General features: G+C 40.8%; 1 protein-coding gene across 1 annotated transcript; it reads right to left on the bottom strand.

The window, feature by feature from the left end:
• Nucleotides 1–439: 439 nt before the first annotated feature.
• On the bottom strand, nt 440–21,914 carry CLEC1A (C-type lectin domain family 1 member A). Its single transcript, XM_047787563.1, has 6 exons — nt 21,539–21,914; nt 8,285–8,383; nt 6,172–6,348; nt 3,256–3,407; nt 2,679–2,797; nt 440–803 (listed from the first exon to the last, which is right to left on the bottom strand). The coding sequence occupies exons 1-6, from the start codon at nt 21,651–21,653 to the stop codon at nt 656–658; spliced, it is 810 nt and encodes a 269-aa protein (XP_047643519.1). The 5' UTR covers nt 21,654–21,914; the 3' UTR covers nt 440–655.
• Between the last annotated feature and the right edge of the window lie 1,335 nt (nt 21,915–23,249).

Raw genomic sequence — 23,249 nt, 5'->3', positions numbered from 1 at the left:
CAAGTGATTTATCTATAAGCCCACAAGGTCAGTGACTATGATGGTGTTGTCTGTGTGTGTGTCCTCCAGAGAAAGGGCATTTACATAAGAAGCAGCTGTGTATGCAGATGTCCCAGTCTCTTTCACTTGCCATGACCTGACTGGATAACTCACCCTTCATTCAGGTAACTCATCTTCAGTCGTGTATTGATGACAGCATGCCTCCCAAGATTTAAAATTTAAAATGCTAAAACCATCCCCTTGAAAACAGCATGCCTCTCTGGCACCTGCTATTTTTCTCAAATAATGAAATAATCAGTACTCTTGTAGAGTCCCTACAAATTCTCAATAATTAGACACCCACAACCAAAACACTGATGGCTATCATATTTTGAGGAGCACCTTTACACTGAATTTCCTCCCCCTGAAATCGCAAGTCCATTCTAAAAATCACAAACACTTCACATTAGTTACATTTATTATTATTAAATAGTCAGTACCTGGAAGGTATAAACAGGGATTCAATGGAAGAAAATAAGAACTGAGATCACCAGGTGCACCCAAAGAGATGGAATTTTGTTCCGCAAAACAAAATCTTCAGTTTCTCTGAAGGGAGCTTGCAGTTGTGGCTGTTGCTGGGGAATCATCCGCCCCACGTCCCAGCTCAGAGAGGCTCCTAGAGCCTCTGCAGCTTCACTGCAGCCGCCGTTCTTTCGCATGCACACCGCCTCAACTCCCTGCAGTCTTTGGAGAAAGCCTTTCCATTGAGGATGGTCACGCAGTCCCTGTTTCTTAGGCTGGTGATGTCTATTATAATCTCAAACCTCAAAAAACGGGAAAAAAATAAATTTTATTATAGTCTATGTCTAAAGTGAAATTCTAAGTATCCAGATAATACATAGAGCGTGTCCTTAGCTTGATAAAGTTATAGAATCAACACCCAGAATGAGTTTACTGGAAAGATGGGGCCACCAGCCTCTTTCCTCTTGTCTTCAATTGCCGTATGCATTCTTAGAAGTTTCAGGTCACTCCAAAACAACAAAAACTCTTTCATTTTTTTTGGCTGCACCTGTGGCACGCAGAAGTTCCTGGACTAGGGATTGAACCTGCGCCACAGCTATAACAAGAGCCACAGAAGTGACAACACCTAATCCTTAACCCACAGAACCACCAGGGAACTCCAAAAAAAACCTTTCTAACTAAAATTAAAGTACACTTTATGGAGTTCCCATTGTGGCTCAGCAGGTTACAAATCTGACTAGTATCCATAAGAATGTGGGTTTGATCCCTGGCCTCGCTCATTGAGTTAAGGATCTGGCATTGCTGGTGAGCTGTGGTGTAGGTCTTAGACACAGCTCAGATCCTGAATTGCTGTGGCTGTGGCATTGGCCGGCAGCTGCCACTCCAATTTGACACCAAGCCTAGGAACCTTCATATGCCTCATGTGCGGCCCTAAAAAGACAAAAAGAACTTTTTAATAAAACACACTTTATAATCCAACTTATCATATGATTTTACTGCCATCATCTACCTTCTCTGTAACTCGGTTATTTAACTGTAAAATAAAAATAATTATGTTGACTATGTACTATCTTCTGGTAAAATAAATCCTATATGGGTATATAGAAAGGTGTCTGTTCAAACATGGCTTTAAATTGTATACAGTTTGAGGAGTTCCTGTTGTGGCGCAGTGGTTAACGAATCTGACTGGGAACCATGAGGTTGCAGGTTCGATCCCTGGCCTTGCTCAGTGGGTTAAGGATTCGGCGTTGCCATGTACTGTGGTGTAGGTTGCAGACGCGGCTCGGATCCCACGTTGCTGTGGCTCTGGTGTAGGCTGGTGGCTACAGCTCCGATTCGACCCCTAGCCTGGGAACCTCCATATGCCTCGGAGCGGCCCTAGAAAAGGAAAAAAAGGACAAATAAATATATAAATTGTATAGAGTTTGATATAGATATTACATTTACCAATTTCAAAGGACACCATGCGCTTTCCTACCTAAACGTTCGCATAAGTAAAACTAATTTTTAAAAATATTACTGTTTATATTGTCAGTAAACCTATTCTCAGAGGTTGTGTTTTTATTTTTTGTTTTATTTTATTTTATTTTTTGCCCTTTTTAGGGCCGTACCCGAGGCATATGGAGGTTCCCAGGCTAGGGGCCTAGCCTATGCCAGAGCCACCAGCAACACCAGATCCGAGCTGCGTCTGCGACCTACACCACAGCTCACAGAAATGCCGGATCCTTAACCCGCTGAGCGAGGCCAGGGATGGAACCTGCAACCTCATGGTTCCTAGTCAGATTCGTTTCCACTGCGCCATGACAGGAACGCCTCACAGACTGTATTTTTAAACGTGTTCCCCACGTCACTGCCCAGAAAGCCAAGAAATCAAAGTCTTATACTCTTTCTGGATACTGACCAGTTGTCAAGTTGTGTGACCTCAAGAAGGTCACCAGTACAACCTGGACTTTGGTTTATTCATCCATAACAAACACCTCCCTCTCTCTTTCTCAGTGATTTATAAGCCATTCTGAGGGTAAGTATTATGCTTTTTTAAAAATAGATCTTTGGATGGTGTCCTCCAAGCATAGAGATGTTCCATTAATGCTCATTGAGCCGAACTGTTGGAACTCTTGTTACTCAAGCAAAACCTCTCTATTCAAAGCTTTTTCCCATGAAACACACTGAAGGCTTACAGTTCAGAGGAGTAAGGGGCTCCATCCATCCACAGCCAAGCTTTGCTGCTGCTACTGCGGGATAGCCCTGTCCAATAAGAGTAGAAAAACTCAGAGTAGCTCTGAGGCATGGCAAACTCCTGTGAAAAGCACACAAGAAAACCTTTAGCTTTAGCGGTATTATAACATTTACATACAGAGATGTGTAGGGCTGGCCAGCACTTTTAATACCAGAGCAACACATGAGACCTGCCTGCCCTTATAGATGATCGTCCACTCGAGAGAGAGAAAAAAAAAGCATCTGTGCTGAGGCCAGTTAATTTGCCCAAGGTAAATAATTATTTTGTCTTAATAAGCATGGACTACATTCTGATGCTCTGAAACTGAGAGTCACATCAATCAAGATTTATAAATGACCCCTTATTTTCAAGTCACAGGGTTAAATGTTGGATTAAATAAGATTGATATACAACATATGGGAGGCAGAGATGCGGAGTGATTCTGGGCCATGGGTGAATCTGTAGATCTTGACTCCTTAGAAGCTTAAATATTTCCTTCTGAGAGTACTTCAAACACTGACCAAGCCTCAGGACCTTACCAGAACTTCTTGTGTGTTTATCTTCAGCATGGTTGAGTTCTCGGCAATGCAGAAATATTCACAGCCCTGCCAACTCTTGCTTTCTTTATAGAATTGGTAGCACTTGTCCCCATGCCACTTCCATTTTTCTGGACAAGGGCTGCATCTGTGCTCTTGAAAAGAAATCAGATTTAGTAAGTTGCTTTATACCCAGGTCTGCTGTCTTTCTTCTCTTGAAATAATACAGTATTTGATGACCTAAGACATAACTGATTCCCTTTCTCTCGGCTATTTAATTGCCCAGGCAATGATAATTGCAAACGTTTACTGAATATCCATTCCTTATACGACAGGAATTATAATTGGTACTGAGTATACAGTGGAAGTTAAAACAGGAACTACCTGCTTTCATGGACAGCGGAATCTAGGAGTGATTGGAGCATCAAACCTTTCTTGCCCTATGCAATTCTCAGCATACAGAGAGGATATTCGTTTTCATAATGAACTTTTCATCTGTTAGAAATTCAATATGCATTTGCATTTTGAGAAGCAACCAAAGAGGACTTCCATGGTATAATTAATGGTGAGCACTCTGGACTCTGAAGAGGAGCACTTGAAGTTTCTATAATTTTTTTCTTCAAAATCCTCTTAAATAGTAATAAAAAGATTTTTAATGAAATATATATCAATAGGATGTGGATTATTTTCTCATTCAAAATATGTGAATAAAATATTAGAAAAAAACTCCCGTAAATACTAAGCCACGCTAGGATTAGAATGGTAAATCTTCATATATTGGAAATTAAGATGGGCATCGAAGTCAGAGAAATAAGTGCACAGGTCAAGGGTGCGATGCACTATGTGGGTAGTGGCTGTAAAGATAGGAACTAGGCTATGAGATCCATGGTTTAACACCTATGTGGGTACATGGCCTTGGGCCTTTGATTGCTGAACACCTGTAATCAAGTCCCTTGTGGGTATACAGTGGGATCGGAATTCAATCATTCCATAAAAATGCCTTTTAAAAGCAACCCAGGAGTTCCTGATGCGGCGCAGTGGCTTGAGTCAATGCAGAGGCATGGGTTCGATCCCCAGCCTGGTGCAGTGGGTTAAAGGATCCAGCATTGCCATAGCTGCAGGCATAGATCACAGTGGTAGGGGCTTGGATTCAATCCCTGACTGAGGAACTTCCATATGTCATGGGTGTGTTCATAAAGATAAAGATATAAAATTTTAAAATAAAAGCCATCCAGTGTCAAAATGGTAACATGTTAAAATCTGAGTGGTCAATACACAAATGGATACTACATTATTGTTTGTATTTTTCTATTTGAAATTATTGCATAAGGTAAAATGAGGTTTTAAAGAAATAATTTGGAAGATCTGTAAGTCAGGCTATATCTCTGGCCCAGAACTTAGTTCTTCTATCTCAAACTGCCTACTCATATCTCTGCCTGGATATCTAAGGTATAGTTTAAATTCAACATGCTCAAAACAGCATTCTTAATTCCTAGCCTTCCTCCTCACAACCACAGACTTCTGTCCCATTTCCCTTGATCACATCTCTATTTTCCTAGTTGCTTTCCCCCAGAATTCTGGAGTTATCTTCAACTCTTTATTTGTCTGGTTAGTGTGGGAACCAGTATGTAAATGGAAGACTCACAGGCTTCATTCTATTGTTGAATCTCTGAAAGGAAAATGAAAAGCAGGAACTTGGAAATGTATGTTGCTTCCTAAGCATGCATAATTAGAACAGCAAAGGAGACTGACTTGAACAGAGTTGGATATTATGAAAGCCAAACAGGAGAGAAGAAAAAGAAGGCATGGGCCTGACATGAGGCATCTAGGTTCGTCCAGTAGGGTTGACCAAAACTGAGTTCATCCAACATTAGTGTTGTTATGGTAAGTGGTCCTAATAAAAATGAAGATTTTTGGTACCCAGACCAGTCATACTACATTAAAATAATTAGAATTTGATTCCATTTATCTGTCTTTTTAACCCTATTTCTGTATGATTCTTCAAATTCGAGAACTATAGTTAAGAGTTCATTAACTTTTTTTTTTTGTCTTTGTTGTTGTTGTTATTATTGTTGTTGTTGTTGCTATTTCTTGGGCCGCTCCTGCGGCATATGGAGGTTCCCAGGCTAGGGGTTGAATCCGAGCTGTAGCCACCGGCCTACGCCAGAGCCACAGCAACGCTGGATCCGAGCCGCGTCTGCAAGCTACACCACAGCTCACGGCAACGCCGGATCGTTAACCCACTGAGCAAGGGCAGGGACCGAACCCGCAACCTCATGGTTCCTAGTCGGATTCGTTAACCACTGCGCCACGACGGGAAGTCCATGAGTTCATTAACTTCTTAATGGAGAAGGAACTGTAAATGAATTATGAGATGTATACTACTCTTAAGTATTTATGTGCCAAGATAAATCGAGAAATAACTGTATTTTATTTACTTGTAGTGTTGTTTTGGTTATTCGAAGTTAATTCTATTTAAAACATCTGAATTTTTTTAAGTTTTATTGAAGTATGGTGGATTGACAATGTTGGGATAATTTCGGCTGTACAGCAAAGAGATTCAGTTATACAGGTATGCACATCCATTCTATTTCAGGTTCTTTTGGCACATAGATTATCACAGAATATTGGGTAGAGTTCCCTGTGCTATTCAGCAGGTCCTTGTTGGCCAGTCATTCTATGTATCTCAGTGTGCATATTAAAATGCATGAATTTGGTGAATTCCTTCACATACTGTAACACAGACAGCTGGACTATAGGATCTCCATAATAGAAGATGATCTGAAGGCCCAAACTCTTTATTAAGTTTTCCAGACAACTTGTTAAATCCTACATGGTTCACAGGCACACTGATGGGAGAATCAGCCCTTTGGGGACAGATACCTGAGGGAAGAGGGGAGCGCAGCAGTCAGGACTCACCTCCAGTTTTGTTATAGAGCTCACGACAGAGTTTTTCAGCCACATGGTGGAGAGTTTCTGCAAGCTTCCTGTTCTGGGTTTGGAGAGATTGCAGCTGTTGGGAGAGATTCCCCAACCTTTCTTCCTTTTGAGAAATGCTGTCTTGCTGAGTGTTGGAGAGCTGGTAGAACTGAAAAACTAACCCAAGTTACCAAGTCAGACTGGACAGCTTATTTCTTCACTTGTATTTCTATTTCTATTTTCTATACCTAGGGAAGACAAAACAGGATGGTGTTTAAGATCCCAGATCCTGAGATCTCGTATTGCTTATATTCAAGGCTGGACTCTAGCGCACAATAAATTGTATTGCCTTGGGCAAATTATTTCTCGGCTTCCTTACCTGAAAGGGTGGAATCATAACAGCTTCTAACTTCAGGGATAAATTCCTTAACCTTATTTACTGCTCAATAAGTCTTTTACCATTACTCAACCTAAACTCATAAATAAATTCAAGTATCTCCTGATGATTATATTGAGTATTGACAATGCACCATACATTATTATCCCATTCAGTCGCTGAAATAGTCATATTATTATTTCTGTATTTTTATAGCTTTGCAATTGGGCTCAGTGAGAACAAGTGACTTTCTTAATATCACTTGGGTAGAAAATTTCAACACTTAGCTTCAAACTCCAGGTTTCTAAATTTAAGTAGAAAAATCCCTCGTGAATCATGGGAATTGCTTTATGCCACTAAAAAGAATGGTGTTTGCAAAACAATACTTACATCAAAATGAAGTAAAAATTGGGGGACCAGGGTAGAAACACTAAGAAATACATATTTTTTAATTTCAAAATTTAAGGTTACAAACAAGTTCTAAAATTTTCTATTAAAAAAACTTTTACTTTAAAACTTGCTTTTCTGTGTGATCTTTTAGCTTGAACCATGTTTTCACCTGTTCAGGAAATATTGCTGTAGGGTCTCCATCTGATGAAAGAAATTCACCCACTTCCTTTTTTTACTTTGTCCTTAACTAGCTTGAAATTTAAAGACTTTCATATGTGAATTCTTCCTTATTTGATTTTCACAAGTCTTTGCAAAATGATTCTATAACTTCCTGCACTTTCTGAAAATGTTATCATGATTAAAGTCCTGGTCTCTTCTCTTTACATGGAGGGGGCGGGATATAAAAAATATTTCTCTCTGCTTAGCCCACTGAGCTCCGAATGCTAAAAGCAAAAACCGCTGCCACTGCACTCTTTTGTGAATGGAAGAGGGCTGAGGTATACATTCATTAAAAATTGCTGACGTTAACTATTGTCCTATAAACCAACCGGCAAAAAACCGTTCAAACAGAATGTAAAAGTCTAGCTGGTAAGCGATTGGTGTATTTTTGTGCTTCTTCCATTATATTCATCATTTACTGAATTGCATTAGAATAAGGCATATTGACTTATTCAGAGGCTCCAGAATTAAAGTAAAAAAAAAAAAAAAGAAAGAAAATTCATAACAAATATTTCTCATCCTAGACAAATCTTGGAACCAGTGAAACTGTGTACAAACCCCCGAGTTCTTCTGTTTTGAAGTAAAAGGCTTTTCCTTTAGCCTCCTGGGCCACCCCTCAGTCTCAGCGTCTCCGTTAGGTCCTGCCTTGGCCCGCTAACTGGTTACTAATGGTTACTTTCTTGTTAGAGTTACATCGAACCTGGTGTTTTCCTTTCCTCTGAGACACTCCCTAATACTCTCTTCCTGTTCTGAGTAATCGTCCCTGCAGAGAGAAGGTCAAGGTGCAATAACCCCAAAGACCACCAGAAACTGGCACCAGATCCCCTGACGCCAGCTTTGATGACAATGAAATGATCTATGGAGGGAGAAAAGTGCAGGCACCCTAATCCTTATCAAAGCCCTGTTTATTTCAAGCTAACCCTATAAAACCCTCTGCTCTCCCTTCTCAAGGCAGGACACAGTTTTGAGGGTGTAAGCCTGCTGTGGCTTCCTTTGCCTGGCAAAGCCATAAAGCTGTTCTTTCTGCATCACCCCAAACTCTGTCTCCGAGACTTAACTGATGCCAGTGTACAGAGGCTTCATTTCGGCTACACCAGGAGCCTCCCCCAAGTCAAGGCGCAGACTTACACACAAGCCCCAGAGCTGTCAGGCCAATCAGCAGCACCAAACACAGAGTCAGCAGGGTCAGGGCCACGGGACGCCAAGCAGAAGAGGGAGGCTGGTGCTCTGCAGGCACAAGACAAAAGACAGTGTTTCACTTTGTCTTCCTCTTGGATCCATGTCAGCGGCATGCGAGTGAGAGGAGCTGGTTCTGGGAAGACACAGACTTTGCCGGACAACAGTATTCATGAACTGGATAACACTCCCTCTGTCCTGGAAACGTGGCCACAGGGCTCCACGCCAAGCCTCACTTATCACAGCTAGATTCCTTCACAAGCCCTACCCTCTTCTACCCTCCCCATCCACCCAGTCCTATGTTGCACTGATTCAAGTTTTGTACACTATCTCTATAAGGCTGCGTGTATAACCTTCTTTTTATCAAAATTAGAGTTGTGAAAGACTCTCAAAAAAATGGCTTAACAAAGAACAATTTTTCACATGATCAGAGAACAAGTGGAATTAATTCATTGTTACTGCAAAACACCCCCTCCCGAGTTCCCCAAATGATTCTTCTAATATACCCTATCTATAATAGCTATAATAATATCTGTATCTATAATCAGTCTCTATCTACAATATCTATATCTATCATTTCTCTATCTATAATAATATCTAATAAACTGGTATGCAAACTGCATATCCGTAATGGCAAATGATTGTTTTACTGTTTCTTTGGGGAATTTCTTTATCGGAAGATGCACTTTTATAAGGATTTTGTCTGCCCATTCTTTTGATCTCTAGATCCAAAAATATATTATAAAAACAGACTAAAAAATAAATATGATTATCTATTTCCCAAGGATGGATCTAAATGATCTTCTAAGTGATCCAAGTGATCACCTGTTGCCAGCATCCTTCCCTTGCCCACGCCCCCATACACTGGCCTTGTGCAGATTGCAAAGGCTCCTCTGAGTCCAGAGTAAACCCATTACCTAGTGAGGTCAACTGTGGATCTGAATGACCACGAATACCTGACAAGGAAGACCCCCAGTCAGGTAGTATCTGGGATTTGTGGTTAAAATAAAACCGAGGGATGGAAAACCCTGAAACAAATTCTTCACAACCTGTGAATTTCACTTCCTCGGGCATTTAAGTCAAGTTCTCAAGCAGAAAAATTAAAGGCACATACATTCATTTCCTTTTTTAGCAAAGTTCTCTGCATGATATATTTCAGGTACAGAGATCTGTGCTAAACATTAGTTCCAAGTGGGGAATTATAACTAGTAGAGATAGTATAGGAATAGAAAATATGACCACTATCCTTTGAGACTTAAAAGTTAACAGGGAAAATAAATAAAAATCTGGATGCAGACATTGATATATTTTAGAACATGAATCTTTTTTCTTTTCTTTTTTTTTTTTTTTTTAATGGCCGCACCTGCAGCATATGGAAATTCCTGGGCCAGGGATTGAATCAGAGCTGCAGCTGCAGCCTACCCTACAGCCACAGCAATGCCGGATCTGAGCCATATCTGCAGCCTACACCACAGCTTGCAGCAGTGCCAGAACATTAACCCACTGGTGAGGCCAGGGATGGAACCTGCATCCTCATGGAGGCTATGTCAGGTTGTTAACCCAAGGAGCCACAATGGGAACTTTCTTTATAATCATATCCTTATTTTTAGAATAAGATCTGCATTACTTTTCCTAAAGACCCAGATTTATTTTTAAAGTGGAAATTTTATTATGTTACTCCATGACTTAAAAACTGGCAATAGTTTTAATGCACTTAGAATAAAATTCTACGAAAATCTTTTCATCTGGACCCTATCTAGTGCTTTCATCTGTTTCTGAATTATTCTTCTCTCACTCAAATGCACTAGTCACTGTTTATCCTAGATCCAAGCAAATCTTAGTACCTTTGCATTAGTTTTGCCTGTATCCTTGTACTGATCAATCCTCGGATATGTTACTGGTAGCCTACTTCCAGTGACCTAGCTTTCCGGTTTTTTTGTTTGTTTGTTTGTTTTTGTCTTTTTAGGCTGCACCCACAGCATATGGAGGTTCCCAGGCTAGGGTTCTAATTGGAGCTGTTGCTGCTGGCCTACAGCACAGCCACAGCAACGCAGGAGCCGAGCCGCATCTGCAACCCACACTACAGCTCATGGCAACGCTGGATCATTAACCCACTGAGGGAGGCCAGGGATCAAACCTGCAACCTCATGGTTCCTCATGGATTCGTTTCTGCTGTGCTCCAATGGAAACTCCAAAAATCTATTGACTTTTCAGTAATATTTCTGTCAGCAGAAGGCAGTCTCAACTAAATTCATCTCCTGGCAATACTGGTTTCTATACAATAACTTAATGTGAGATTCTGAAGCATATACAAATACAACAGGGATTTTCTTTCTTTCCTATTTCCTTCAATGAGCTGGCTGATCTGGTTTGGTCTAAATTTTTCCAGAAAGTGCTAGCTTCTCATAGCACTGTCCTTAAGAGTATCTCAAATCAGCAGAACATAAAAAAATAAGATCAGAGGGCAGAATATAGCTTAAGAGAAACATCAAACCCTGTGTCTTTTTAAAGTTCTATATGCCCCCCCAAAATTAACGAGATAGATGTTTCTAGATTCCAGAGGCAAGCGCATATGTGGACCTACCATTGCAGTAGCTTGCTTTATTTTTCCCATTATCTATTATTACCATCAAATATATAACTTACCTTTTTTTTCGGGGGGGTGTTTATATCTGTATTACCCCAGAAGAAAATAAGCTCCTTCTTGGAAAGACTACTGCCTGTTTAGTCACTAGAACATTAAGTTCTAGCCCCAAGAACTTCCACTGAAATAGTTCAATTAAAGTTGAAGGAATGAGTCTCTTATATACAAATATCTGTTATGTGGCCTGTTTAACCTCTGCTCAAATCTATTTCTATTAACATACATATCAAAGGCATAAAATTTTTACAAATACTGTCCCTTTTATAATTAACATTTCTCTGGCCAAAATTAGAAATAAGAAGGTAAAGGAGAATTATGGAAAATCAACTAAATTATTTGTGTCTCTGGAAACCCACTTTTCCTTGTATATTTGAGGTAAAGGAGGTGTTGATTTTCTGCCCAAAGGACCAACAAGAATGCTCTTAAATCTCTACTGTGAAAGGAGGGGATGGACGTTAGGGATTAGAACATTATTTAATAATTGTATCCATGCAAAGAATAAATACATGATCATCCCCAGGGTTGCCTCTAGGATGGAATAAGAAAAGAAGTATAGATCCAGGGTTTCCTGTGGATGGGGCAGCTGTCAAGTGAGCTTTGAGGGGCGGGCAGCTGGGGAGGCCAGGACCAAGGCCCTATCACCCCTTAATTAGGGTCCCCAGGGCCAGAGAGAGCATTTGGAGCTGCTGAGTCTGAAAGCGTTGGAGGTCTAGGCCTTGAGGCGGAAGGGGCGACAAGCCTCCAGGGCTTGAAGGTTTTGGGCAACGCTGATTCCGTCTGCATTTCTCAACTCTGCTGGCACCCCCCATTTTATCAGTGCCCCCTCCACCCCCTCCTTAGGCTGCCAGAGGCTCCTCCAATCCTGTCATTATCCCCAGAACTTCTAGGGACGCTCCAGCTTGTCAAGGCCCAGAATTCTGTCCATGGCTCTCAAAGCTCTCAGCGCCTTGCAGGCCTCCCAGGACACCTTCATTCTTCATCCTTTCAGGATACCCCCAATCCTTCTGAGCTCCACAATCATGCTGTTCTTGGTTTGCTAGGGTTCCCCAATATTGCCAGGCTCCCCAATCCTGCTATGGTTCTCACAACACTGTAAGATGACCCGGACTTGCTAGAGCCCGCCTCCCCCATTTTGTTAGTATGCCTCGCCTATTCCTCTCTCTCCCTCTTTCGCCCTCTCTCTCTCTCTCTCACACACACACACAATTATGCCAGGGATCCCTTAGTCTGTGTGGGTGCCTAATCTTATTAGTGACTCCTTGTCTTGCAAAGGTCTCTAAGCCAATTAGGCTCTCAGCCCTGTTAAGATTCCCCCATTCCTACAGGACTCTCAATGGTATGGGACCACTCCAATCCTGTCAGGGTCCCTAGTTCCCTTCTCCTGCTCCAAACATTAGAGCTGAGCATTGTACCCCCCCCCACCCCACCCCCACTAATCCTAAATGATTGAGCCCCATTGCTCAGGTCAGCTTCCTCCCTCTGGATCTGGAGCAGGTCTGAAGAGCTTATTATCCCAGGGTGGGAAGTCCTCAATGGTGACCCTGTCCAATGCTCCTATTCTGTTGATGGGAAACAGGCCCAGAGACGCCCTTGCCTTATGATCCTACAGCTGAACTGACAGTAGAGCTGGAGGTAGAAATCAGATCTTTTCACCCTCAGGCCCTACTACTACTGGGATTTCCAGTGTCACCACCGGCCATTGGGACTTTTAGGCATGCCCTGCTTAGGATCTGGGCCAGTCCTCTCTCCTATCCCTTTGACATTCTGTCCTTCAGCTTCCCCATGAGCTTTGTGGGTTGAAGTACAGACATGGCAGCCCCACAGGCATGAGTTCAGATCCACGTCATCTCAATTACTTTGACCAAGTTGGTTGTGTCTTTTTGTTTCCTAAAAAAGAAAGAAAGAAAAAGGAAAGAAAGAAAGAAAGAAAGAAAGAAAGAAAGAAAGAAAGAAAGAAAGAAAGAAAGAAAGAAAGAAAGAAAGAAAGAAAGAAAGAAAGAAAGAAAGAAAGGGAAAGGAAAGAGAAAAGAGAAGTGTAGTATCTCTTCTGCTAAGGAAGCAAAGTTTTAAAAGTTCCCTTGGAAGGAGTTATCTTTCCCGGATCATCTGGAAATTTTTTTCACTTCAACTCTACTCTCTCCTTCAACATTCACAGCCCCTTCCCGTTTTAACTAAAGGTCCAGAGAAACACAACCCTAGGGAGTTTCTGCAGCAGATAGGACCATTTCCTAGGAAAGCAGGCTTCCGTGATGGAAAAACTACACTGTTGAAAGTTTTACTTTTTCCTTTTCTTTAATGCTATTTTTTCCGTCAAGTTTTTTTTTTTTTCCTAACTGTGGATTTAATGTTCCTGAGTTTTATTCCAAGTGCCCTGATCATAACGAGGCTCTCTCTCTAGGGACCCATTCCCACCCTAAAATAAGAAAAGTATGCTGCCTGGAAGGTGCTTCGGTTTGGCTTGGCTTTCTCATGGTTTTATTTTTTGGAAGAGAACCCCTATGCTGTCTCCTGAGGCATGTTTGGAAAAAGGTGTGGACAGGCCAAGGAATGATATAAACACCCCTAGAAATAATAAGATATATATAGAAAAACACATCCCTTTCCTGTATCCTCTTACTGTAACTATACTATAAAAGGCTACAGTGGTAAGGTCAAGTTTTGAATACAAATCCCTTTGTGTTTATAAGCAACTTTGCAGATGAAGATGGGTGTCATATTTGACCAGCTCCCCTTCATCAGGCATCAGAGGGAACACTTTGTACACCTCTATTCCCAGGGTCTTATAAAGAATGAACCAGACATTATCAAATGTAGGCTATTCATAGGCCTCTGAAAGAGAAAGGATCATAAAAGCTTGAAAAGACAGAAGGAATTTAAATAATTTGCACAAGTCTAGGTTGCAAACTAGTGGCAGAGCCTGGATTAAATTGTCATGTTTAGCAACACCTTTGGACACTTCCCCGTGAGCCAGATTCACAGAAACATGCAGCTTAACGGGTGGCAAAGTAAATGATATTTTAGAAGTGACATCCTTTAGATTCCTTCACTTGGAACATTTTTCAGTCATGAGACATTGCTGAGTATCTATCTGACTTTTGCATACATTTAAAAATTTTAAATATTGTCTTTTTAGCTACTTCTCTTTTCTTCCTTAATCCTTGGATGTGGCACATAGTCAGCCTCATGGGAGAGGGTTCAAGGTTGTGTGCGCTGGAAGTATTTTAGAGTGTTTATGAAAATGCACGTCTCCTTTCTCTTACAAGTCTATTTCAAATATTTGCTTTTTCATTCTCTTTTAAAATCCAGGTGTTCTAGGAAGAGCAAAACAAGCACAGGGTGAACTTTCCAGAGTGAGGACCATACATGGAAAGATAGAAGCACAGAGATAAGAGCTAGCATGGCTCCTATAATTTCAAAAGAATACACCTCTAAAAACATACAAGCTATTTCTAGAATATTGAGTTTCCAATTCACAGCAATCAGAAATCAATTATCTTTTTCCTTTGAAGCAAAATTTATATCCAATCAAGAAGTTTCATCCTTGAAACTTCATTCAAAAATAACAGTACTTTAAATGATAATTGCTAACGTTTCTTGAGTTACTGAGATAAATGCTATGTATGGATTATCTCCTCTCTTCTTACAAATACCTAATGAGGTAAAGACAATGGTAGTCCCACTGTAACAGGTAGGCAACTGAGTCCTAGAGAGATTAGTTACCTGATCAAGGACATGTAGCTACTGATAATAATACCTATTGAGTGTGTTATATATGTTGCAGTGTTTCACTTGAATCTTCCAACAATTATTCAAGAGGGCGCCATTTTTAACCTTTATTTGGATAAGAAAACTGCAATACCCAGGAGCTGCTTAATTTTCTTAGGGTTGTACAGCTAGGAAATGATGGAGCAGAAATGCTGTTCAAGCATTCTCATTCTAGAACTGATCTTTGTAAATCACTTTCCAACCCTTTCAACAAGTCCCACATTAATATGTGCCTTTGTACAGCAGCTCTGTAAGGAGTTATAGAAAGACCAGCATTTTACCACTGGCAGCTTTTCACGTCTAGGCTGTGAAATAGCTCAGTAATGGCCACCTTATAGCATACATTCTCCACCCTACCACCAAGGTGACTCATTCAATTTAATCCCTCCCTTAAGAGAAAAATACTCCTCAGCATGCTATAAGAGGACTGCCATAGTAGAATCCCATCCTATTTTTCAGCCTCAGCTGCCTCCAAACCCCTCATCTACGCCTCTCTTTGAGGACTGCTCATTTATCAGCCCAACAGTCTACCTGGCCATCCTGTTTGACTCTGCTGATGATTCTCCAAATTATCTTCTCCTGATTTAAATTCCAATTCAAAAACAGAACACCTCCTCTTTTCCTCTGTACTCTTGTCTAACTTCTTTTACCCATGCATACATTGCACCATGCTAGTTCCTATCTCTGTGCTTTTATTTTTGCATAGGTGGTCCTCACTTTGGAAGGTCACTCTGTGCTTGTCTTGCTTTTCCTAGAAAGCTTGAACTCAGACTTACAGACTAAATCAAGTCACCTGGTTCAAAAATACACATATGAGTAAACAAGGTCATAACTTATTCATTTGCATTTGCTTCTGGGGCCTCCTCAATAGCACTACCTAATATGAATAATATATTCTTCTAATCAGTGATTCAGATTACTACTTCCCCAAACACCTAAAAATAGTCTCCCCAGTGCCTACCTTAATGCTTAATACTTAGTAGGTATGAATTAAATATTTGTTGAATCAATTATGTGGTTTACGCCATGATTCGTTAATGAGGGTTTGTACTGTGGTTGAGGAAATGAAGCTAAAAGTCTAGGAAAATTTTTGAAAATGTTGTAATTAATATGAGTAAGGGAAAAGTGGAACTTGAATTTTCATTAAAGGGTTTTTTGTTTATTTGGATTCTTTCCTTAAATGCAAATAGGTTTTCATAAATATATATATTTTTTTCCTTTTCTGGGGCCACTCCAATGGCATATGGAGGTTCCCAGGCTAGGGGTCTAATTGGAGCTTCAGCTGCCGGCCTACGCCAGAGCCACAGCAATGCCAGATCCAAGCTTCGTCTGCAACCTACCCCACAGCTCATGGCAATGCCGGATCCTTAACCCACTAAGCAAGGCCAGGGATCAAACCTGCAACCTCATGGTTCCTAGTCAGATTCGTTAACCACTGAGCCACGACGGGAACTCCATGTTTTCATATTTTTTAATAGGATTACATTTAGTCTTCAGCGGGAAATTGGCCCATCAGTTATTTCATTCCCTCTCTCTCCTGCCAGCATATTATTACTGTGAAGTGCCATAGATGCACTACTTTTCAAGCTACAGTTGAGTTAGAATCTCCTACACCTTAAATATAATTTTAAAAATTTAGCACTCACACAATGACCCATCACCTCAGCTATATCACATCACTTTACCTTTTCTCTTTATAGCCAGGCGCCTCAAAAAAGAAAACAGAAAAAAAAGAAAATGACTTAAACTATTTATTTTGCTACTTACCTATTAATCCTGTTAAACCCCTCCTATGAAAAAATACCAATAATATATTTTTCTTCTTACTGCTAAAATAGCATATTGTTTTTACCTTTCCTCTTTCTTGACTTCTCTGCAGTGTTAAAGGTTATTTTTAAAATTCACTATTTATTACCTTTGTCTTGTCCATTTCTCTTGATGTTATTATCTCTTGGCTTCCTAGAAGCTTCTCTCTGCTGGTCCACATCTGTCACTTTTTACCACTCATTATTCCTATTGGAATATTCCTATTGGAATCTCTTTCTTAGCCTGCCCTTCACTGAGGTATTATCTAAGATTGTATCCTTGGCATTCTTTCGCGGTTTGTTTGTTTATTTTTGGTTTTTATTCTTTGCCTTTTATTTTACATTGTCTTCCTCCGTCATCTCACTCACCCTTAGAAAGTTTAATTCCTACCTAAATGCCAACAGGCTCAGATGTATATGTAGCTCAGGATCCTCACCTGAAACCCACATGCTGTACATTCAAGTGTCTTTGGGCAACTCCAATTGCATGTCCTTTCTCTTATGGACATTTTAAACTCAAACTGAGCCCGTCATCTTTCTTATTCCTCCAGGAATTTCTTTCTCCGTTAAGCATCTGCTTAATATCAGATGGGACCTAGTCAACCTATGTTCTCCTTTCCTTGTCTTTCACCTCGTAACCAGTCACCAATTCTTTAAACTCTCCCCCATCAATAACGTTCATATCTGATTCCTCCTCCTCATCCCTATGTCATTTCAGTTCTGGTTCTTCTAATGTCATGCTCTGACTAGTGTAAAGTCTGGGTCTTAGCTCATTCAGCTACTCCTTTAATCCATCCATCTCATTGCAGTCTAAACTGTCTTCTAAAAACACAAAACAGATCAGGTTATTCCCTCTTTAAATCCTCCATGACCTCATTTCACCGACAGGATAGAATCAAAATACCACCAAATGACATAATAGGCCCTCTGTAACTTTTCAGACTTATCTCTTGTCAAGCTTCACTCCTCCAACCCCACAACTCAACTATAACGTATTTATTAACATTCTCTAAAGAACAGTCACATAAGACCTCCACGGCTCTCCTCTTGTGTGTCTGCCTGCTTGTCGTGGTGCCCACCACTCAAAGCCTCCCATTTTTCCTCCTGTATCACGTGGAACACCTCAAAGTCAAACTCAACTCAATGGTCACTTCTGCTCTCAAATCTTTCCTGATCTCCTCTACTCCTACCAGACAGAAGTGACTGAGCTCTCCTTTGTACCAAGAGCATGCCCCATCAGGCATTGTATCCCACTGATTGCTCAGTGGACAATCGTATTAAATTTTAAGTTTCCTCACAAGCAGGGATTATGTCATATTTGACATTATATCCTTAGTACTTTGCAACATACCTGGCATAACATGACCAGAGCATAAGTTTAGGGAAAGGTCTGAAGGTGTTATCTTTCATTTTTACTTCTTATCCTCCATGATGGCATTTTAAAATACAAACATATATTTTACATCAAAGATTGAAAACTGAAAAACTGAACTCTAGAAGTAAGTAAAGGTGTATAACTTATTTTTACTAATTCTAAAGAAAACATGAAAATTTTCCAGTTATAACTGTCCCACAATATTCAATATTAAGTTGAATCTGAATCTTTTGCATTGCTGACAAATTCTCAGAGAGTAGCTGTTGCTGTTATTCTTAGCCACAAAATGACAGCAGATCTATTTTTTTTAATAAATTGACTTTTTTTTTTTTTGCTTTTTACGGCCATGCCCTCTGCATATGGAAGTTTCCAGGCTAGGGGTAGAATGGGAGCCACAACTGCCAGCCTGTGCCACTGCAATGCAGGATCCAAGCCTCATCTGCAACCCGCACCACAGATCCTGGCAACCAGATCCCTGACCCATTGAGTGAAGCCACATCCTTATGGATACTAGTCGGATTCATTTCTGCTGCACCACAACGGGAACTCCGTGACTTCTACAGTGACGTTCCTCTATTTGCATTATTACAAGATGGAAATAAAACATCAAACATCTAGGATAAGATAACCGTTTTCAGATGTTTTCCTCCAGGACACTTCTTTGGAACCTCCACTCCTACTGTTCTTACAAAAAAGGTTGCCAGATGTTTCAGTTAGTGTTTTATCCTGCTCAACCTCCTTCTTCACCCTCCAACCTCAGCAGAACTTCTTTGTACTCCCTGTTCCTGATTATGCTGATCACCAAGTCCTGTGGAGAGTTCCTGGCTCTAGTCAAAGGTGAAAACAAAATTGTATACAAGCCACTTGAAACCACAGCCCTAAGAGTTGACTCTTCAAGGATTTGATGGAGGAAACCATACCGTATCCTATTACTCATATCCTGTGGCTACAGAAACTGACATTCCTATGCTTCATGTCAAGGAGGCTGGAAATCCCCAAGACCCCCCTCACAAACTACTAGATAGTCTAGCAAAAATAAATAAATAAATAAAAACTTAGAACGCTGCCGCATCATTGGGCCTCAGGTCGAGGGCAATTCAATTAATAGAAAATGAATGGAAAAGTTTAGTAAGGGAAAGGAAGAAAACCTAAAAGGTATTTGATAAAGGAGAAAAGGAGAACAGTAAAAAAAAGTGTGTGTCCAGATTTAATTTAATTTAATTTAATTTATTTATTTATTTTTGTCCTTTTGCCATTTCTAGGGCCACTCCCGCAGCACAAGGAGGTTCCCAGGCTAGGGGTCTAACCAGAGCTGTAGCCTCCGGCCTACGCCAGAGCCAAAGCAATGTGGGATCCGAGCCGTGTCTGCAACCTACACCACAGCTCACGGCAACACCAGATCCTTAACCCACTGAGCAAGACCAGGGATCGAACCCAAAACCTCATGGTTCCTAGTCGGATTCATTAACCACTGAGCCACGATGGGAACTCCAGATTTTATTTTATTTTTTATTTACTTATTTTTTGGCTGCACCTGTGGCATGTGGAAGTTCCCCACCTCAGTGACCTGAGCCACAGCAGTAACAATGCCGGGTCCTTTAATGCACTGAGTACCAGGGAACTCCCAGATTTCCCTGAAGAAAATCTGGGAAAATCTGGATATGGTCAACAAGGAAGGACATATTCAGATACAGACACTACACAAATCAATCTCTGAGGCAGACCCACGCAAAGTTTAAACAGACCACTTTGGGAATTTTCAAGGAATGGAGTACTGAAAAGAAATTCACATTTTTTTATATGCCTGCAACTGACCAAGGACTTTCCTAGCTATCAACCTTAGTACTTATAACCACCTTATAACAGAGATTTTGTTACTTCTATTTAACATTAGTTCAAGTTAATATGAATCCATATGTATAAAGTGCTCACAACAGTATCAGGCATGTGATGGGCACTGTATACATGGTTACCATCATTAACTTTTACAAAGGAAGAAGCTGAGGCCCAAGGATGCTTCAGTCACGCTTGTCCAATATCACACAGTTTGTAAGTGATACCCCTGGTAGTGCAACCTTGTCCTGTCTCTAGAAGAGTTTGGGGTCTTTTCACTAGAACTCAAATCATATCTGTGCCTTAGATTAGAGGAGTTTCCTAGGAAACAAAATCTTTCTCTAAGTATGTGAATTATCTCCTCTAGGGACTGAAAGAAAAATACATATATGTATAATAATATATATATATAATATAATTACTATGTCAGAAGGTGAATTATTGGAAATAAAAGCATAAGGTGGAAGCTAAAGGTAACTAAAATTAAATGCTTGTATAATTAATCCAATCATTTCAATAATATTCTAGGAGTCAGTAGAACAAAATGAGACAGATTGTAATTGCATCTAGGGCCACTCTTTTTTTGTTTTTGTTTGTTTGTTTATTTATTTATTTATTTATTTATTTTGCTTTTTTAGGGCCACACCTGCAGCATATGGAAGTTCCCAGATTAGGGGTCCAATGAGAGCTTTAGCTGCCCACTTTTATCAAAGCCAGAACAATGCAGGATCTGAGCCACATCTGCGAGTTACACCACAGCTCATGCTAATGCCAGATCTTTGACCCACTGAGCAAGGCCAGAAATCAAACCCGCATCCTCATGGATACTAGTTGGGTTCTTTACCGCTCAGCCACAATGGGAACTCCCTGGGGCCACTCTTTATGTCACTGAATCATAGAATTTCAGAGCTAGGGGACCTTAGAAAGCATTTAACTCCCTCTCATTTAACAGATGGTAAAACCAAACACTCACTGTTAGCGTGACTCTCCCAAGCCCTCACAACATCAGGATGCAGAATTACCATAACAAAATATCAGGGTTGGTATGTCTGCTTGAAAATCTCCCTCTAAAACCTTGAGCTCGGAGTTCCCGTCGTGGCACAGTGGAAACAAGTCCCACTAGGAACCATGAGGTTGCGGGTTTGATCCGTGGCCTCACTCAGTGGGTTGAGGATCTGGCGTTGCCCTGAGCTGTGGTGTAGGTCGCAGACGTGGCTTGGATCCTGTGTTGCTGTGGCTCTGGCAAAGGCCAGCAGCTACAGGTCCGATTAGACCCCTAGCCTGGGAACCTCCATATGCCGCTGGTGTAGCCCTAAAAACATTAATTAATTAATTAATTAATAAAATAAAATAAAACCATGAGCTCAAAAGTAGCAAAAAGAGAATTCTAAATCTACATTTCCAGGTCAATCACAGGCTGTAAATGAAACAGCATCGGGTCTGGCCTCCATGGGAACGCAGGAAGGGGAAGGGATGTTACTGTATTTGTACCTACAGTCCCACCTCTGCATGCTACAGCTACTAGGTAAAGTGACACACTCACAACAACAAACTGCTCTGCTAGCAATAGAACCTTAGAAAAACATCTCTGCCTATCCTTAATGTAATTTTTCACATGTTCATGCCTGTGGCACACAAGTCATAGAAAGTGCACAGTGACACATTATCATAAATCGCAAAAGCATTTCCTCTCTCTCCTCCACGTTGTACACTCCCGGGAGAGGTAGTTCCTCTCAGGCATTTCTCAAGGGTTTGGCCAGTTGGAGCTGCGGGACACAGGGTACCTGGGGGGCCAGGCTCTGGCCGCTGGGTTGTGGTAGAGGTTCGAGGATGCAAGCTCATGGTGGTGTCTCCATCGGCATCCAGCATGTCCCGCGTGCTGCTGAACTTGGTCTGCATCCGGATTCTTGCAGGGGTGAGGGCGAGCGGCGGTCGGACTTTTCCAAGGGAGACGCTTCAGAAACCCAGGCGCTGCAGGGCATTCCTACTGCTCTTGTCTCTGAACCCGTTGCAGAGAAAGCCTCTGACTCCAGTTCCTGCCCCGGAGAGGAGAGGCCCACCCCCTCTCCTGTGAACTTGGACTCCGAATGCCAAGTTGGTCAGGCGGAGGGGAAATAGCATGTGTTTTCTATTTGGGCGGTCTCTGCCTGAACAATTCCTGAAGGGATTGCCCTTCTCAGTTCTCTTCTGTTGATTCGATAGTACTCACTGTGTAACTACGGGGGGGGGGAGGGAAAAAAAGAGAGAGAGAGAGAGAACTTACAGTTAGCTAAAGGTTCCTTTAGCCTCTGCAGAGCAATGATCAGTCAGAGGGACCTCATGCCTTAGCCACCGCACACTCAGTCACTCAGATTACGTTTAACCTCCCCTGGAAGAGTCCTCGAGGGGAATATTTAAGCGATTCTACTCTTTCATATTACAAAAAGGGAGACTGAAGCCCAGCTCCAATCTCCTCTTTAGAAGTGATGGCTCTAAAGTTGCATAGCGGGTTAGGGACAGAATGAGCCTGGAAAATGCTGATTGTCAATTCAAGGATTTTTCTTTCTACGGTACATGGACTCAACATTTTATGTATAACATATTTGGTACACGATAGTCGTGTAGAATCACACACTTTATTAGAAGTCAGGAATTTTAGGATTATTACTACCTATGACTTTAGGATTATTACTACCTATTATAAGACCTATAACAATTTATCTGTCTAAATTTCCTAAACTGAGAAGAAAATAAGAAGATTGTTTAGATAATACCCCCAATTTTTTTATGCATCAGTGTAGTAGAATTACATTATTCTACCAATGCGTTTCTGTATTTTGAGAGAGAACTCTGCTAAATCAAACATACTAAACACAAATGGAAGATGCTTGGTCTGGCATAGCCAGGCCCTGGGAGGTATGGGTCAGGATGCATATGTTATAAATTTAATATGTCTCAAGCTGTGTATTGTTCATCAGGTTATTCCAAATAAAGCAAACCGAATAAGATCTTTCTCGTGCATAATGCTTTGTAAAAATAAAAAAATTAAAAAACAATTTGGTCATTTGCAGCAGATTGATCTATTAGAAAATGTTACAGGAGGGAAGGCGGTAAAAAATTTGGAGAGGTGAGTAAATCACGTATGAGAATGAAGCAAGAAGATAGAGTATCAGAAATTACAAGAGCTGGGGCCTGAAAAAAAGCATTTAGGAGGTGCTGATAATTATGATTCTAATGAAATAGTCAGAATACTTTATCAAACTTTATTCAAGCAGATCATTGATAATTTTTGCCATATAACCTACATTAATAAGTTTACTACTTGCCCTTAAAATGCTTATTTTTTTGCAACCATGACAAAGATATTGTGGTGACACCTCCTTTGCTGCAGGTCCTATTCTCAGATTCTGAGACACATCAGTGTAAGACAAAGTTCTTCTGTACTTTGAGAGCCTCCATTGTATGGAGGAAGACAAATGATATGTAAGAAAAATAAATAAGCAAATAGGTAGAACA

This window comes from Phacochoerus africanus, chromosome 7 (genome assembly GCF_016906955.1).
Source record: "Phacochoerus africanus isolate WHEZ1 chromosome 7, ROS_Pafr_v1, whole genome shotgun sequence".
Taxonomy (NCBI): Eukaryota; Metazoa; Chordata; class Mammalia; order Artiodactyla; family Suidae; genus Phacochoerus; species Phacochoerus africanus.
This window is presented reverse-complemented; position numbering and strand designations above follow the sequence as displayed.

Excerpts from the sequence above, each read along its gene's own strand:
- CLEC1A (XM_047787563.1), bottom strand. The coding sequence starts at position 21,653 with ATGCAGACCAAGTTCAGCAGCACGCGGGACATGCTGGATGCCGATGGA. Across the intron at positions 6,349-8,284 it reads GACAGCTCTGGGGCTTGTGT|TTTTTCAGTTCTACCAGCTC; the intron begins GTAAGTCTGCGC and ends AACTTGGGTTAG. Across the intron at positions 2,798-3,255 it reads TAAACACACAAGAAGTTCTG|GAGTTTGCCATGCCTCAGAG; the intron begins GTAAGGTCCTGA and ends TGCTTTTCACAG.